At 49.6% G+C, this 16,552-nt stretch overlaps 1 protein-coding gene across 3 annotated transcripts in view; it reads right to left on the bottom strand.

The window, feature by feature from the left end:
• Positions 1-8,836, bottom strand: part of RPS6KA2 (ribosomal protein S6 kinase A2) — a 300,754-nt gene extending 291,918 nt beyond the window's left edge. For 2 of the 3 annotated variants that reach the window (XM_059940843.1, XM_059940846.1), the window contains exon 1: positions 8,713-8,836. In XM_059940843.1, coding sequence (XP_059796826.1) covers positions 8,713-8,817 — 105 coding nt within the window. In that variant the 5' untranslated portion in view covers positions 8,818-8,836. The remainder of the gene's footprint in view (positions 1-8,712) is intronic. The other variant, XM_059940842.1, reaches the window with a different exon arrangement.
• Between the last annotated feature and the right edge of the window lie 7,716 nt (positions 8,837-16,552).

The raw sequence follows: 16,552 nt of genomic DNA, 5'->3' as shown, positions 1-16,552 counted from the left end.
GCGCCTCCATCCCGGGGTAAACACCAAGCACCACCCGGCCGCTCCCGGCACACAGCCCCCTGCGCTCAGCAAACCCCGTCCACTGACCTGCATTTTCCTCTTTAAAAAGTCCCCGAGGACACACACCCCTGCAGCCGCGGTGGCTCCCTGAGGCCTGGGCCGGGGTCCCGCCCCCTCAGCTGGGCAGGCAGGCTGGTCATGGGCCATGGTGGCTCCTGATGCCAACACAGGGCAGCTTGGCAACCACGGTGAGCCCGTCGCCTGGGGAGGCCCCTGGAGCAATTAGCGTCCCAGGGGTACTTCCTGCCTTTCAAAACACAGGCCTCCGCGACAAAGGGCAGGAGAAAGAACAGGGCCGGCTCCCTGCCCCACGGATAGCCGGAGCCGCAGGTAGAGGGGCGCAGGCATGACGACTCGGCCAGAGAGGCTGGGGCAGCGTCCGCCTGCCTGATGGCTCAGACACACTGCGTGTCATTAAGGGCGAGGCCGCAAACACGGGGAGAATGGGGGTCCTGCTGGCGGTGCTCCGTCCCCGTTCACAGAAGGACACAGGGACATCACCCCAGTGCACTCAGTGACTGGAGCCTGAACTTGGACTCCAGCTGCAGACTGGACGCAGCGCCCTCGGGAGGGGGGGCCACCACCCCAACCTCCGGGGCAATGCGTCCTGGCAGTGGGAACACCCCCTGCCCTCTGCCTTCCTGCTCAGCACTCTTCACTGCCATGAGTCAGCGAGGGCTGCGTAACAAACAGCCAGACTGAGGGCTCGGACAGCAGACACCTCGTCTCACAGTCTGGAGGCTGGAAGTCAGAGACCCAGGTGTGAGTAGGGTTGCTTTCTCCGGCCTCTCTCCTTGTCCTCTCCCTGTGTCCTCACATGGTCATCCCTCTGGGCGTGTCTATGCTCCAATCACCTTTCTTATAAGGACGCTACTCATGTGGGATTAGGGCCCACCTTAATGATGTCATTTTAATTTACTCGCCTTTGCAAAGGTCCCTTCTCCAAATATGGTCACTTTCTGAGGCCCAGGAGGTGAGGGCTCTAACATGTGGACTTTGGAGGGCACAGCTCAGCCCCTAACAAGGACTGGATCCACTTGCTGAGTTTCTGCAGGCCACTCATTCAGGGAGCAGGCGGGCACGGCCAGAGCTGCTGCTGTGAGCACTACAAGCTCGCAGGTCTGTGCGGGCAGCGCTTTTCCACCTTTTCCACCTGGGGCACTCCAGGCCTGGCAAAGAGTCTCTAGCAGGTCACTGTCTAAAACGATCTACCAAATGTGGAGATGGTAATCCATCGTGCCTACAAATACAGATGACTCAGAAGACAGGGGCTGATAGGAAAGAGCCGTGGCACGTTCGTGGGTGCCCAGTGAGGATGCCGCCGGGCGGTGCCCAGAGCGCCTGACAACAACCGCAGGACGATGGGGCTGCCTAGTGGCCACTGTGCGCTGAGGATGCCCCCTCCACGCCCCCCTCCACGCCTGTCCTGAGTCCCGAGACCGAGTCCGTGTCCTCACACGGCAAACCGCTCACTCTGGTTGCCGGGAGGCCTCGACACGGTGTGGACGCGCCCGGCGCCCAGTGCACGCTCACGCCGGCTCTCCCGGGCCAGGGACCCTCCTGCTGGCTGTCTTTGCTGCCTCAGCACAAGGACAGTGGGGCCTCCCGCTGTGGGGTGGCCACAGCGAGAAGGAAGCCCGTGTCCCGACACAGGGTCCTCCAGGTGCACCATCCACGGGAAGGGGCGGATGCAGAAAAGCAGATCTGCCGTGTCGCTGTGACCCGTGAAGCTGGAAATCCCATAAATCCAAGCTCCCCGCGTTGAGTCACTCAAAACTGGCCCAGGGGTGCGATCTCCCTCTTGCTGTGTAGAGTGTGATCACATCCAGAGAGGAAGCACAGCTCTCAGGGGACAAATTCTATTCGCCTGAAACAGAGGCGGGGCCACATCCTGGCCACATTGGAGGTGTGAAATGTCCTTCCTTGGGGTGTCAGCAAACCGCTGAGCTCACCAGGCTTAAGACCTGCAGCTACAGGTCATGGCAGCCTCCTTGGGTCAGCGGGGAATCAGCACAGAAATAAGATATTACAGCATTAGTTCGGCAAATCAGCAGGAGGTTTTGCTAACCCCACGCTGCCCTGAAAACTTCACAGTTGTGACTTCAAAGCTGTCGGCTTATTCTTCGTAGGTGAGGTGTGGGAAGACCCTCTGGCCAGGAGAGATCAGATGGAGGATCTCACAGGCCAAGGGGACTGATGAATTCCAGGGGAGGGGACTGCACAGTCCTGTGTCAACCACCCCAGTCACGGGAGGACTTCTCTAGGTTCGCTGTGGGCAATCTGCTCCACTGCAGGAGATGGTCAGCACGTGCCTGAACCCTCAGAGGGGAGCCCGAAGCTGGTATGGGCCTGTCTGTCTCAGGGCCTGTCCCCATGGAGAACTGCCCTTCGGTGACAGATTCCAGATGCTGACAGCAGGCAGGGACGAGGGCCCTGTCTTCTGCTGGACTGCCTGTGTAAGGACATGAGTCTGAAACAGCCGGCGACCACCAGGTGGAGCTTGGGAAGAACCCACCCAGGCCAGGAGCCTGGATGGAGAGTGTCTCTGAACTCTGAATCACAGATTTCTAAATTTTCAGTTTGTGAGCCCCGTAAGTTCCCATTTTTTGCTCAAGCCAGATGCATCGGATTTTGTATCGCTAGTGGATTCTAATACTTAGCTGATTTGGGGGGTTTTATGCAAAGCCAAACAGACGCACAGACTCCTGGAAATCTATGGACCAAACAGAACGGTCTTCGTGACATTCATAGTCATACCCAAGGAGCAAAGAAAATCCTGAAAGGCAGAAGCCAGTCATCTCATGAAAAAGAGACCCTAAAGAACAGAGAGGCAAGACCAGGCAGGGTCTGTGTAGATTGTGAGTTACCACTTTTTTCCTGTCCAAACAAGAGGGCATTTAATCTGTACCTGGCTGTTGATATTTTTAAAATCTTGCTCTAAAGGCTATATCAATGGCTCATGCGCATTTATTAGAAACTAGATCAAATCGATGCTTATCATTTTAAATAAAGACTTTGTTTCTGTGTTAGTTATTAATAATCTGTGACCCTCCAGACAGGGCTAGCCTTAGTCACCTGGGCAGTACCCACCTAAGGCCCATCTGTACACATGATGGAGACTTCACACAGGGGCGCAGCCTCTGAGTCGTGGGTCTGTGAAGCACACCCACGACGTTGAAAGGAAAACTAGAGCACAAACAGTCTTTGAAAACCTCAGCTTCAGGTTCAAGAATGGCAGGAGGCACTTGAGTTTAAGGAGACAATTTAAAATAAACAGAGAGAGAGAAATCTCATTTTATGCAGTAGATAGCAAAACTGTGGGGAGAGAGTTACTTCAAAAGATGACACTGGTATGGAATATTGATGAGTTATCAAGTATTTAAATTAACTCAAGGATGGTAGATCCATAGTGAGTGATAAGGTTATGGTAGAAGAGGACGATTCTTGGCCTTGGAGATCGTTTACTATCTGTTGAGGTTACCGCCCCCCATATCCTCCCCACAGTTTTGTGCTGGTGTTGGTTCATTTCTTGGTGAACTCTGGGCCAGATGGATGGGTGCTCTTGGGGATGATTTACCTGGGGGTTTGCCGAGGCCCCATCCCTGATCCTCGTAGCGAGCCTCATGTATTCTGCTGGGAGCTAAATATTTCCATGCGCCAACTGCACCTGGCCTACTTGCTCTGATACACGGGGCCCAATCCTGAAGTTTATTCTGTGGGCGTAGTCACTGCAGAGGGCAGAAACAAGATGCCGTTTCCCTGGTACGTGGCGTTAAAAACAAACTCTTCTCTTCTGCAGTTACGCTATTTCTGTATCCTGGCCCTGAGCGTCATTTATCTCGGGCACAGGGGCTGACTGTCCCGCAAGACTGTAAGCTACGGAAGGCAAGCCCACCTGCCTGTTAGGGCTGTACCCCTAGTCCCCAGCTGGTGCAAATCAAGTGCCCCATCAGTAAGTATTTGTGGAGGGGATGGACCACCGTCCTCAGGGAGAGCAAAGAGATGCCATCTCTTACGGTTATATAGCGGGACTCACCAGATTCTTTGTCCATTTCAAAATAAACCTCTTGCAACTAAAACTTTAGCCATAACTTCAGAAAATTAATCTCTGTAAAGACCCTATATCTTAAAATCTCTGTTATATTTTCCAAGGCAGGGGCCGTCTCAGTATTTTCTTGATACGCCCTGCGTGACAGAAAGTGGATCCACGTTTCTTTCCACTCTGTTTTCAAACCGCCACAAACAAGGGGTTTCAAGAGCCACAGGGATGGCCCGAAACTATTGGAGTCACACCCACAGTAAGAACACTGACACTTTCTTCCCTGGATTCTAGCTGCTGACCTTCTTAACCCTCTCTCCTCACCTTCTCTGAAGCTTCGCTGCTGTGAACTTCCTTGGAACATAAGTTCTCATTGATAACATGGGAAGAGAGAATCAATAAATTGGCAAATGTTTATTGGATACATTTTGCAGACCCCGCCCTCTCCTCCTTGACGTGGGTCATATATTTCTACAGCCACTTTTTAACAATTCAAATAGCAAATGTTTGGGATTAGCTGTCTTCACGTCATCTCTAATATAAACTGCTTTTTAAAATGCATCTCTGGGGCTTCCCTGGTGGCGCAGTGGTTGAGAGTCTGCCTGCCAATGCAGGGGACACGGGTTCGGGCCCTGGTCTGGGAGGATCCCACATGCCGCGGAGCGACTGGGCCCGTGGGCTACAATTACTGAGCCTGCGCGTCTGGGGCCTGTGCTCCGCAACAAGAGAGGCCGCGATATTGAGGGGCCCGTGCACTGCGATGAGGAGTGGCCCCCACTTGCCGCGACTGGAGAAAGCCCTCGCACAGCAACGAAGACCCAACACAGCCATAAATAAATAAATTAATTAAATAAAATTTTAAAAAAATTTTATAAAAAAAATAAAAATAAAAAAAATAAAAAAATAAAATGCATCTCTGTTCGTGGCTCTTAAACGTGGTAGAAATCTGTCACAATTTTACGTTTTTAAAACAACACAATTACATTTCTCCTCCCTAATCCGAGCAAGTCAAAACTTTGCTTATACCTTATATCACAAAATAGCTGTGTATGATGCTGTCAGAAGTTTTCCTCTCATCCTTTATTAAACACAAAATGTCCTATATTCATATAAAAATCACCATCTCTGGGTTGACCCTATGAAACATTCTTCCACAGCTGTCTTTTCTCATGTTGTAAAAGCACAAAAGGTACTGACTCAGATGGCTTTAAGAATAAAATCACATCACAGTTTAGAAATGTACCCACAGGGAAACATGAACTGTTGTCAGCGTGGGAACTCATCACATCATTGGTAACCCATTTGGACTGTTAACGTGATGTGTGATTATCACGAAACTCCTATTATTATTACAGGCAGTGTGACTGTGAAACCGTCCTCAATATCTATGAAACTGGAAAACTATCCAGGACTGATTTGCCCGTGGGCTATCAAGGGTTAACAATGAAAACATGAAGATGCTCACTTATCTGAAATTTTAAGACAGATCAATGTCAGAAACCTAGTAGTCCAACGCAACAACGATGAGGAACCCAAATTCTGGGAGACACCTTTGCTCAGCGGCGCACTTCACCTGTAATGCGCTCCTTTGCTGCCCGCCCAGGCCGGGCTGCCCCAGACCTCCAGCCGTTAGCCATCTCAGCCCCTCGCAGGACAGGGCACGTAGCACCCGCAGCCTCTCCTTAAAGCAGAATCTGTGTGGTCTTTACTTTCATTACAGTCACTCCGATGCCCGTCCTCACCTGGAGCGGTTTCTCAATTACAGGAACTCGGTCCAACTACTGTCTCATTGCCCACAACATACATGCTGAAAGTTTCAAAAACAACTAACAGTGTTTTAAAGTTCAGGTTTTGTTATTATTATTTAGGTATGGCCAGGCCAGTGGATCAGGAGACAACGACCACTGAGAAGGTGGTTTGTTACGCACAGTTCCCAAGAGGGAGGGCCCTGGCTCCCTGTGTGGGGAGGACCACGGAGGGAGGGAGGCCGGCCAGTCAGGAGGCGGGAGGAGGGCGGAGACGCGAGCCTTTACTGCAGCTTCCACGGGAAGGAAAAGGCAAGGCTGGGTGAGCAGGCTCAGGACAGGCGAGTTTGAACCTTTCCCGGGGGCTGTCCCCAGCTGTCGGGTACCTGGCCCTGGGGTGATTAGGGCAGGGGACGGTGGCCTGGAGTGGGAGGGCGCCACAGAGGGAGTGGTTAGGGTGTGGGCTCTGGGTGGGTTGGGTTGTATACGGAAGGTGCCCTCCTGAGCAAGGGATCTGGAATTTGCCTTAGCTAGCCCGGGGCTGGAACAGGGCGGTCACTCCAGGGTCAGCAGCCCCATAATACAGACAGGGTTAACACAGGCGGGGAGACACACGTCCAGTCCTCTAGCGGCTCTGCTGAACCCTCCCCATCAGGGGATAAAGGGAAGAGCTCAGAGTGGGTGTCCGAAGCTTCGGGTCTGGCCCAGGCTCTGCCACTCACTCACCCTGTGATCTTGGGCAAGGCATTTCAACTTCTCAGGCCCTCAGTCTCTTCAGCTAGAACATGAAGTGTATGGGCTGTGTGATTTCTAAGACCTCTTCCAGCTCCCAAATGTTACGAGCCCCTCCTCGTAACCTGCAACATAGAGAGTCTGCATTCCTGTACTTGTCAAGGAACCCAAGCTAAATCCTAACGAAATTTATGGATTTCCTCCCCAAAGCTACGGAGAACTGTCTGGGGGTATGACATCCAGATGGCTTCAAATGTCCCTGGATGATGCAGCTCTCCAGAGAGCGGTTTACCTGAACCACATACAGCTGACTTTTGATAGAAGTGCTTTTCTGCTCTGTATTTTGGTCTGACCCCCTCCGCTTACAATTCACAGCATTACAAAAGGCATTACTGAGAAACGTGCTGCACTTAGCAGGGGCTACCCTTAGGCACACTGTTCACTGCTTTTACGCGGTGCCCTCTTTAGGAGGACCTGCGGGAGATGCTCCTCTCTGGGCTCAGGGACAGAAAGAGATGTGTCCACCCGAACAACTGGGTCTGGGCTTTTGTCTGTGGTGTGAGCTCACACTGTGTCCACCCCTGGGAAGCCAGCAAGCTGGCCTCCAGCCTGCTGTGCCTTCTGACCTCGCCTCTGCCTTCAGATCCAGTTTCTACCTTCCTTCCTTTGCCTCAATATCTGCATTTACTCACTTTTTAATCTCTTATTGAATATATTTGCTAACTTTATCGATGTCTTTGGGAATAAGAAGGGGTATCAATAAGGAAATACTCCCAGAGATGTGAGGTTCATTTACATCAGAGCAAAGGGCCACATGGGGAATGAGGGTAAGGACGTCGCAGACCTAAGGGCTGGGTTGGGTGAGGGGCTGGGATCCAGGGGGTGCAGCTTGTACAAGTAGATCTGTTCGTGCTTCTAAAAGTGGACATGCACCTGCTTCCTTAATGCCTCAGTTTTCTTAACCCCCAAACTGGGAGGAAACGACTTTCATTTCCCTTTATAAAATCATTGGAAATATTATTTCAGGAGTGATTTTAAAGTGAAACATAAGTTTAGTTCAATATTATATCTTCATGCATACAGATCTACAAATAAAGAATATTTATTAACCACAAGTTTGCATATATGCATATGCACACCTAGAGATAGTTACTAAAACAAGAGAATCAGAACATTTCTTGCCCAACTTAAAAAAAATTATATGCACGTTGTTGGAAAGTCACAGATTTTCTTCAAAAAAGTGTTATGACTCACAAATCCTATACCCCCTGGGTATGTCTGTGATGTTTAAAACCCTGTATTTCATACCTATCGTTTTTAAAGACAGTTATATGAGAGACAATTCAAAGTAATTTCTCTAACAAATCCAGAGAACAGATTGCAGGAGTTATTCTGCATGACCTGGTTTGGACTGTAATCTGAGGCATACTTATTACATATGACTATTAGGTGTTTGAGTTATTTCACTTAAAAACGGGCAAACTCGGTCGGGCAGGGCAGGAGGAATGGGGAGTTATAATTTAATGGGCACAGAGGTTCACTTTGGGAAGACGAAAACGTTCTGGAGATGGAGAGTGGGAACGGCCGCACAACAATGTGAATGTACTTAATGCCACTGAAAGTGGTTAAAATGGTAAGTTTTATGTTATGTATATTTTACTACAATAAAAAAGGTTCTAAAAAAGGCAAAAAAAGTTTTTTTAAGGGCAAACTTCTAAATCTGATTCTCTTCACCGAAAACTTTACCTTTTAGTAACAGCTTCAATAAACATCAACTTTGTCACATTTTCTCCCCTTTGCTTCTAAAATTGCAGGAAAATGCCTGAGTGGCCCCGCTTCCCCTCGACCGTGAAAAGACACGAGAGCGATAAGATTAAGTCCATTCGGGCTGTAACACGACCTCAAAAAGAGGGCAAAACCGCCTTCACGCCAGCTGCTGACCTGCTCCTTGCCTCCACCTGTGACCTACGACCCTTTCACGTTTAAGGACACACAGAATTTCACTCTGTCCCAGAAAACAACTTTCGAACTTGCCCTTCACCTGCCAAGATCTGTCACGTTATCAGTTTCCCAGCAGTACATAAAAAGCGTCAAAACGTCCCCCGGACCCCAGCTCTAGTGCGAGGCTCGCCCTACCTTCCTGAGAAACGGTTTCTGCAGCTTCTTGGGCGGCAGCCCGATCATCCTCCGTCCGCAACCCGGGGGCTGCTGGGCTGGGCTGAGCCATCGCGCGCCCCGCATCCCGCATCGCCGCCTCCTCCCATCCTGCATCCCGGCCGCCGCCCAGGACCACGCCCCCCGCTCCCCGCCCCTCCCCTCCCCCGGCGGAGGACGTCCGCGGGGCCGACAGGGGCTCTGGCGGCGGGACGCTCGTGCTCTGGCCGCAGCCCAGCCGGCCTGCGCGCCCACCGCGGGGAAGGAGCGGAGAACCAGCCCCCAGGCTGCCCGCGTCCGTCTCCGCGCAGAGTTACGCGCAGCGCTCGCAGCCTCAACAGGTGTACCGGTCCTCCGGCCGAATCGCCGAAGCCGGAGTCCACGTGGACCGAGTCCAGTGTTCAAAACTGGGAAATTTTCAGAGACGCCACGAGGGGCGGGCTGTGAGCCCCTCGCCACAGCACACCTGCCACCTGCCGGAGCGCGAAAGGCACCCCCAGGCACTGAGAGAAGGAGACAGAGAGGAGGGGGCAAAATAAAAAACGGTGGCTTAGTTTTTCAGGTGGCACCGGGTCAACTAATGCGCACGGATTGTGCAAGGTTGGCGTTATCCGGTGTTAGTCCTTTGAGTAATCCTTCCACATGGACGCCTGGACACACACACACACACACACCCCTGCACACGCACACGCACGCACACAACCCTCACACATGCACACGTGCACACACGTGCACAGGTGCATGCTCTCCCATGCACATGCACTTTTTCTCTCCATCTACTACAGGCCAATTTGGAGTGTGTCCCGCGTGGGTAACAAAAAAATCTGCTTTGCCTTCCCTGTGAAAACTGAATCCCTATGTTTCCTCCAGAAGGATCAGCCCTATATGGCTGTGCATCAAGCTTTGTCTTGGTACAGCCGGAAGCATGCCAGGTGCAGCATCAAAGCAACCTCTGAGAGCAGAGCAGGAGCTCAGAGGTGGACCTTTGCTGGTTAAGAGTTTCCTTTTTTAAGCTTCTTCTTAATACATAAACGGGCCCCTCCTCTGAAGACCTAAACGTGCAACGTGAAAAAACTACCAACTAACAATCACCTTTTTAGGTGACGGACGATAGAAGTCATGGGTAAGGGTGTGGGTGTAGAAATATACTGGTATAAAATTATAGGGCCTGAAAAGAAGGAATTGAAGATAAAGAGGATATTCAAGACTGAAATGGACAGAAATGGCCGGGATTTGGGGTAGTGCACAGCCCTGCCCATCTCATCCTTTAATATGTTAAACACATCTTTCCAATCAAATGAAAATGGCTGAAGTACGGTTGTTGTTTCTCAAGTGGTTGCTATTCCAGGAAATTTGTTCTTCCAAAACAACTTTTCATTCATTCCATTGCTTCTGGAGCACATATTCTATATGTTCTTTTTCCTCCGAATAGAATTGATTAACACGCCTTTATCCAAGTAAACATTGTATCTGTCTGAACAACCCCGACCTAAAATTATCAGACTCTTTGTAACACTATCCAAACTGCAGTTCAATTCAAACTTCCACAGGAATTAAAAGGTAATTATCTCCGCCTTAGTCCTTTGGAAAATGCATTAGCAAAAAGATGGGGTCTTTGGTCTCTGGCTAAGCCACGGTCATGTTAGATCTAGTGGCTTGGCAATAGAAACCCTTCACTGCCAATGGAATTTAATGGCAGGTATGTGTAAGTATGTGAACTGAATGTTGTCATGGTGACCATAGCAAGAAATTGCCTTTTATTTTATGCCATAGAAAATTGTCACGACAATCTTGGCTTACTCATCTTCCAAATACATTTTTAAAAGAAATTATTTTGAAAAACAGCTACCACTGTTTACTGGTCCCTGCTTGAAAGGAATTGCTGTCAGACTGGGCATCTGTCCTCCAGCAGCCGAATCAAAAATGCTGGCACAATCAAGCCCAGGAAATAAACTACCATCCCCACTATAAAAAGCATCCATTTTGTGTTTCCATGACACCATAATGTCAACTTTGAAGCATCAGGCCGTGGCTTCCTTTACAAAACCTAGAATTCCATTTCTCTGGGCCCCCAAGGGATCAGACAGACATCTCAGAGCTGTAGGGTCCAAAACCACCCCATGTGTTCACCACGTCTTTCCTCTTCCCAGGCCCGGGATGCAGGCGGGTTGGTTAGGATGGGACCACATGGCTGAGTCCTCACAGCTGGGATCAGGAGCGCAAGTGACGTTAAAAGGCACAAGTTACCCTCCCTGACCCCCACCCCAGCCTCGTGATTAGAACAAAGAACCCTGGGACGGTGGGCTTGCCAGGTGGAAGCCCCCTGGAGCTCTGAGACCCCTGGGCCTGTGAGAGTAGCTGCCGAGAGCAGCCCCTGGTGTAGTGACCCCCGCGAGAAAGACGTGAGCCCCCATATCGTGACGCTCTGGTATTTGGGATTTGCTGGTCACCATGAAGTATCGGAGTCTATCCCATCTGGGCTAAGACAAGTGCAGGAACCTTACAGACAGATCACCCAGCGTCACGGAAAGGAAAATGAGGTCCAAAGAGGCCGTGCAGTAGGGCGGAGGGACAGGGATGTCACCCACAACCTGCCCTCTTCAATCTCCCTCGTCTTCGCTGCTGCCACCCTAACCCTAAACGGATGGAAGGGCATCGTTCTTGATCACTAACCACGACGGCCTAATCCCTTAGCTCTCTTCAGAAGCCACAGGGGCTGTGTGTATGTGTACGTGTGAGTGTGTGTGTGTGTGTGTGTGCGCGTGGGCATGTGTATGGAAAGGTGGCAGACCTCTCCGAGTACCCAGCACGAGGTAGGCTTACAAACATTTTTCAATGAGAGCATCCTTGGGGGAGCTGCCTCCTCTTTCCACGTACGAGCTGGGCTCTGTCACGCAGGTATCCATCGCACACCGGGGCTGTATCGGGGTGCAGCCAGAGTCGGGGTGCTCCATCGACTCCAGGCCCTAAGAAACTCAGCCTCTAGTAAAACTCCTAGCAGCTTCCAAGTTTCAGGTAAATCAACAGCTCCACAGAGGAAAAGCAGCTCTTTGCCACCCCATCCACGCCTGTGAAACTGCTTCATTTCTGCCCTGACTTCCAGGTACAAACAAAAAACAACCACGACCCCTAAGTTTTCCATAGAGAACAGCGACCCCCAACCTGAGGGTACAGAGACTGTTGCAAACTGCCGGTGACCACACGGTACCTGGGTCACCTTCCGTAGGCTGAACGGATGCTGTTTCAGATGTACACGTGGTACAGCTTGCAAATATGAACACCACGATGAACCAATTCATTTCATGTAGAGGCACTGAAGGATTCATGCAGCTTTGCCCAATGCATGGATAACGAAAACGCAACCACTGTGATGTGGGTGGGCGGCCTGTGATTTATTATTGTTTTTATTTTAAACAAGGAGTCTCATACTAAAAAAAAAAAAAAAAAAAAAAAATCTGGGACCCACTGACTTAGAGGTCCTGGAGCAAGAGGAGGATCTTAGGAGGAATCCGGTTTCTCGCCTCAGAGCCTCTGATTTCCAGGCTTAGCTGAACCCTGCTTGATGTCGTTTGTTTAGCATGGAAAAAGTGAAGGCTAAGGGTAATTTCAAATTCTTTTTGAGTCATCAAAGGGTTATATGAAGAGAATGTAAACATGTTATTTACTTCCACAAAAGAAATCACAGGAGAAAACGGTCTTTGATTTTGGCAAATGTCTACAACTTAGCACCATCGCTGGGCTAAGACCCTAGAGCCGGAGAGCTCAGGTCCAAGTCTCAGCTCCACCCTCAGCTGTGCAACCTTGGGCAGTAACTGCCTCAGCGTTCCCACCTGTAAAATGGGGACAGGAACGATCACGGTGACTACGTCACACGGATGTGAGTGTTAAAGAGCTAATGTTTGTAAGGTGCTTAGAGTGGTGCCTGGGACATAAAAGCATTATACAAGGGTTTGTTAAACAAATTAAAGGAAAACAAAAAATAAAGGAATAATAAAAACCAAAAAAGTCAACAAAACAAGAGATATAAATGTCCTTTTATCTTGAGAAAGAGCAAAGTGTCCTTTAAAGATTTTTTCCTCAAATTTATGACCTCATGATTCGGTTTTTGTCCACACGTCCACCATCCAATACTGATTATATCACACATAACGCTTTTCAAGAACTCCCCTAAGGTCATTTATTTTAGGATTCTTACTGTTTAGCTAGAAAGAGTGGAAAGCACGCAGAGTTCTAAATGGAAGGGACATGCGTGGAGTCTGCGGACACCAGGGCTGCTGTCAGTGTCTTAACACCGAGCACATGGTCACACCCGCGCTTTGAGGATCACTGCTCAGGGGCTGGTGACCCCCAGTGGGGGAGGGGTACAGATGGCCCTCCTGGCGCACGGGAGCTGAGAGCACATTGGGGTTTAGGGACACTTAAGGGATGGGTGGAAGAAAGGGACCCAAAGGAGGGGGCCCACAAGGAAGAACCACAAGGCAAGGGGAAGCCAGGGGCCTGACCCACCACCGCTAAAGGGAGCGGGCGTTCCCGAGAGGGAGTGTGGTCCATGCTACCGCCGCTGCTGGCAGATCAAGCTGAAAAGGTACCAGGAGGTCATGCAGGGGATCTAGTAACACGGAGCACGTTTCCCTTCTTATGAGAGCGGTTGTGGTGAGATCGAAGCGACCAGAGTAGGTCACAAGCAGACAGAGAGGGCCGGGGGTGGGAAGGGGCGAAGCCGACACGCGGGGACGTCCCGATGGGAAGGCTGGTCGGCCCACGGCCAGCAGGTGTGCAGGACCGGGGGTGGGGGGATGCTGGCCTTCTACCACCCGCTCGAGTCAGGGCCATGAGCCTCCCCAAGCACCGGAGCTGGAGGGTCAATACTCTCAAAAGTGCAGTGGAAATCCTCGATGACGAATGAGCAACTTCTAATAACGTGAACGGAACGTTTGTGAAAAGAACCTGGAGACCACAAGCAACAAATATATCTGTATTTTTGTGAACGTATCATTTGTATTCTACACATTTATATATTTATAGAGAGAGTATATCTGTGTGTGTTTATGTATACGTATAAATATATATATGGAAGAAAAACTAAGTACTTAGAAGATCTGACAGTTTATCTCCCGTTCAGTTCCATCCTTTCACAGCCACCCAGCCAGGTGACCTGGCCTAACCAAAGTCATATTTACCAAGTAGCCGAGTGCGGCAAGGGTAGGACTCCGCCCCAGGTCCGTGGGCTTCTGGTCTGGTCCTTTTCTCATCCTACAACGTGACCACACTACTGGTCAAAGCCAGTGCTGTAACGAACGGTATAAAGAACGGTCGCTGTGTGCTGAGGAAGGGAAGCACCCCAAAGTAAAATCATACGAGAAGCATCACAGGATTAGGGCGACATTATGCCTTCGAGAAAGGGGTATGGAGAGCTCTTTCTGTCGAAGCAGTCGCGGGTGTTGACATCGTAAGGCCTGGGGCATCTCTAGCCCAATAAGTTGTGTTTCCCAGGCTGTGCTCCACAGAAAACCAAGGGCTGGGGAAAGCTCCCAGGCGTGGCCGGGGCCGCTGCTGGCTGCTATTCCGCAGGTGCGTCAGGTACGGCTGGCCGGCCAAGCAGCTCCCCACTCTGACATTTTTAATCCCTCCTGGAGTCACTGCATCTGTAGCTGATCGACAGGCTGGGTGCACACTAGTATAGAGCCTCATACAAGGCCAACTTGTAATAAAACAATAGTAGCTTTGTTTAACTTTTAGGAGATTATAGAAGATAGCTATGATTTCCCATGGCTCTTTTCTCCCCCATGAGACCATGATTTAGAAAATGCTACCCTAAATTGCAGTAGCAGATGTAAGATGGCGAGCTGGCATTTATAAGAGAGAACTGAGAAGCTTCCTGCTTGTTTGAAAGACACAAGACTAAGCATCACCTTTTGGTTGTACTGACCTCCAGCCCCTCGTCTGTACGAGCAGTAACAACGGTAAGGAAACAGTGACCCCGTGAAGCTGCCTGACCGATGGCAGGTACACAGTTCTGATGAGTGGAGGGAGTGAGTAGGAAGTTAGGTGCTGGCCTTCACGACGGCACAGTCCTAATGCCTGTTAGAAATAAACAGAGCACTTCCTCCTTCTCTGGTTGGCCACAGGGCAATGTCATTATGGCCATGATTATGACTGAGACATTTACAAGGTGAGCTACAAATGTCAAGCAGAAATCTCAAGCCCTTTGGGTTGCTTGGGTGTATAATTATGATGACAACTCTTATGCCACCTAGTAAATTGCAATGACTTGTCAGTTAATGAATTGACTACTTCTTTTCATGCTCTTTGTCACTAAATGCCACTAAATTTCCCCTTCAGTTGGTGAAATTATCTAAGATATTAGTGTTAGCCATCTGTTATTAAATCCCAGACATCTGTAATATAATCATCACCGAATGACTATAGTTATTTTAATATTTTTAGGATGACTTGAGTCTTAGCTAATTATTTCTTAAAATATGATTATTGCATTAGTAGTTTAAATTTCTTTGGAAATTATAGAAAAGCATGAAGAAGAAACAAGGATCACCTGGGATCCTAGAACGTAATGAACAAGCTTAGGAATTTGGGGATTTTTTTTCCTGTAAATCTTGTCAGTTTTGGTTGGGGGATGGGAAGTTGTAGCTGAATATGTTAAAATTTGGGGTGAGCTTTTTCCCTAAAATTAATGTTTAGTTTTTTTCCCAGATATCCCCAAAGGAAATTTAAAAGTATGACCTCGATCAAAGGATTTTCCTAGCTCCACATCTGCCTCTGAATACTTAGCTAGTTTCCACTGAAGAGCTACACACAGATTGGGAGAGACCGTCCAACAACTACAGAAATATAGGAATGAGACTGTATTTGTCTCTTTCGTGACTGTTCAAGGAGGGAATGAAAAAAGCGCAGAGGTTGCATTGTGCTTCTTTTTAGTTGTAGGCATCTCCTCTGCTACCATCACTGTTCTGGAACCATCCCTTGGTACCCCACCTGCCCCGCGGAGATGTCTGCACCCATCCTTGTGACACTGCAGTCCTGATGTGCCTTCGTTTACCTGCCCCAGGTCTGCGAAGGGGGGCGGGGGGGATGTAACCCCTGCCCTGCACAGACGTCCACACACCCACTGTGGCCTGAACGCAGGAAGAGCCTTAACCCGGAGCTGAGTCAGTGGAGGTGGAGGCAGCTCAGCTCCATGGCAGAACTTCCGTCCCTGAAAACAGACTGAAAACCCAGATTCCTGCATCTGATTCCCTCTGCTCCACACATTTGTTAATGTGACCCATCACCTTCCCCTCGTCAACACTACCAAGACGCAAAGCACACCTGTGAACATCAATTCACGTGCTTCAGGATTCAAGGCAGAGGCGAGAAAAGATTTGGTGAAAAAGACGCAGTAATTAAGAAAAATCACCGTTATTCCAAGGCTCCAAATCCTCAGAGGATCAATTTGGTCCTGGATGAGAAGATGAAGCCATGGTCATTACAAGGCAAAACAGAAAAGAGAAACCAGCCAGCTCATGCTTCCCTTTCAAAATTCGAACCTGAAAGCTACTCTGTGACTCAGTTGGGGACTGTCTGTCATACAGGAGTGTCTCAGCTGGGCCTCCACTCGCCAGGAATTCCGGAAAAGAGGCGAGGCCGGGTTAATATTCCACCAATATTTATTGAGTGGCCACCGTGTTCCACGCACACCAGCAGAGTTTTAACTAAGTTTCTTTTCAAAGGGTTAAGTTTGAGTCACCACCTTATTTAGTTGCATATTGAGGTATCTGGCAAAAGAATGGATTGTTTCAGAAATTATTAGGAATTAAAACAACAT

Source organism: Balaenoptera ricei, chromosome 12, assembly GCF_028023285.1.
Source record: "Balaenoptera ricei isolate mBalRic1 chromosome 12, mBalRic1.hap2, whole genome shotgun sequence".
Lineage (NCBI taxonomy): Eukaryota > Metazoa > Chordata > Mammalia > Artiodactyla > Balaenopteridae > Balaenoptera > Balaenoptera ricei.
Note: the sequence above shows the minus strand (reverse complement) of the source record. Positions and strands in the feature narration are given on the sequence as shown.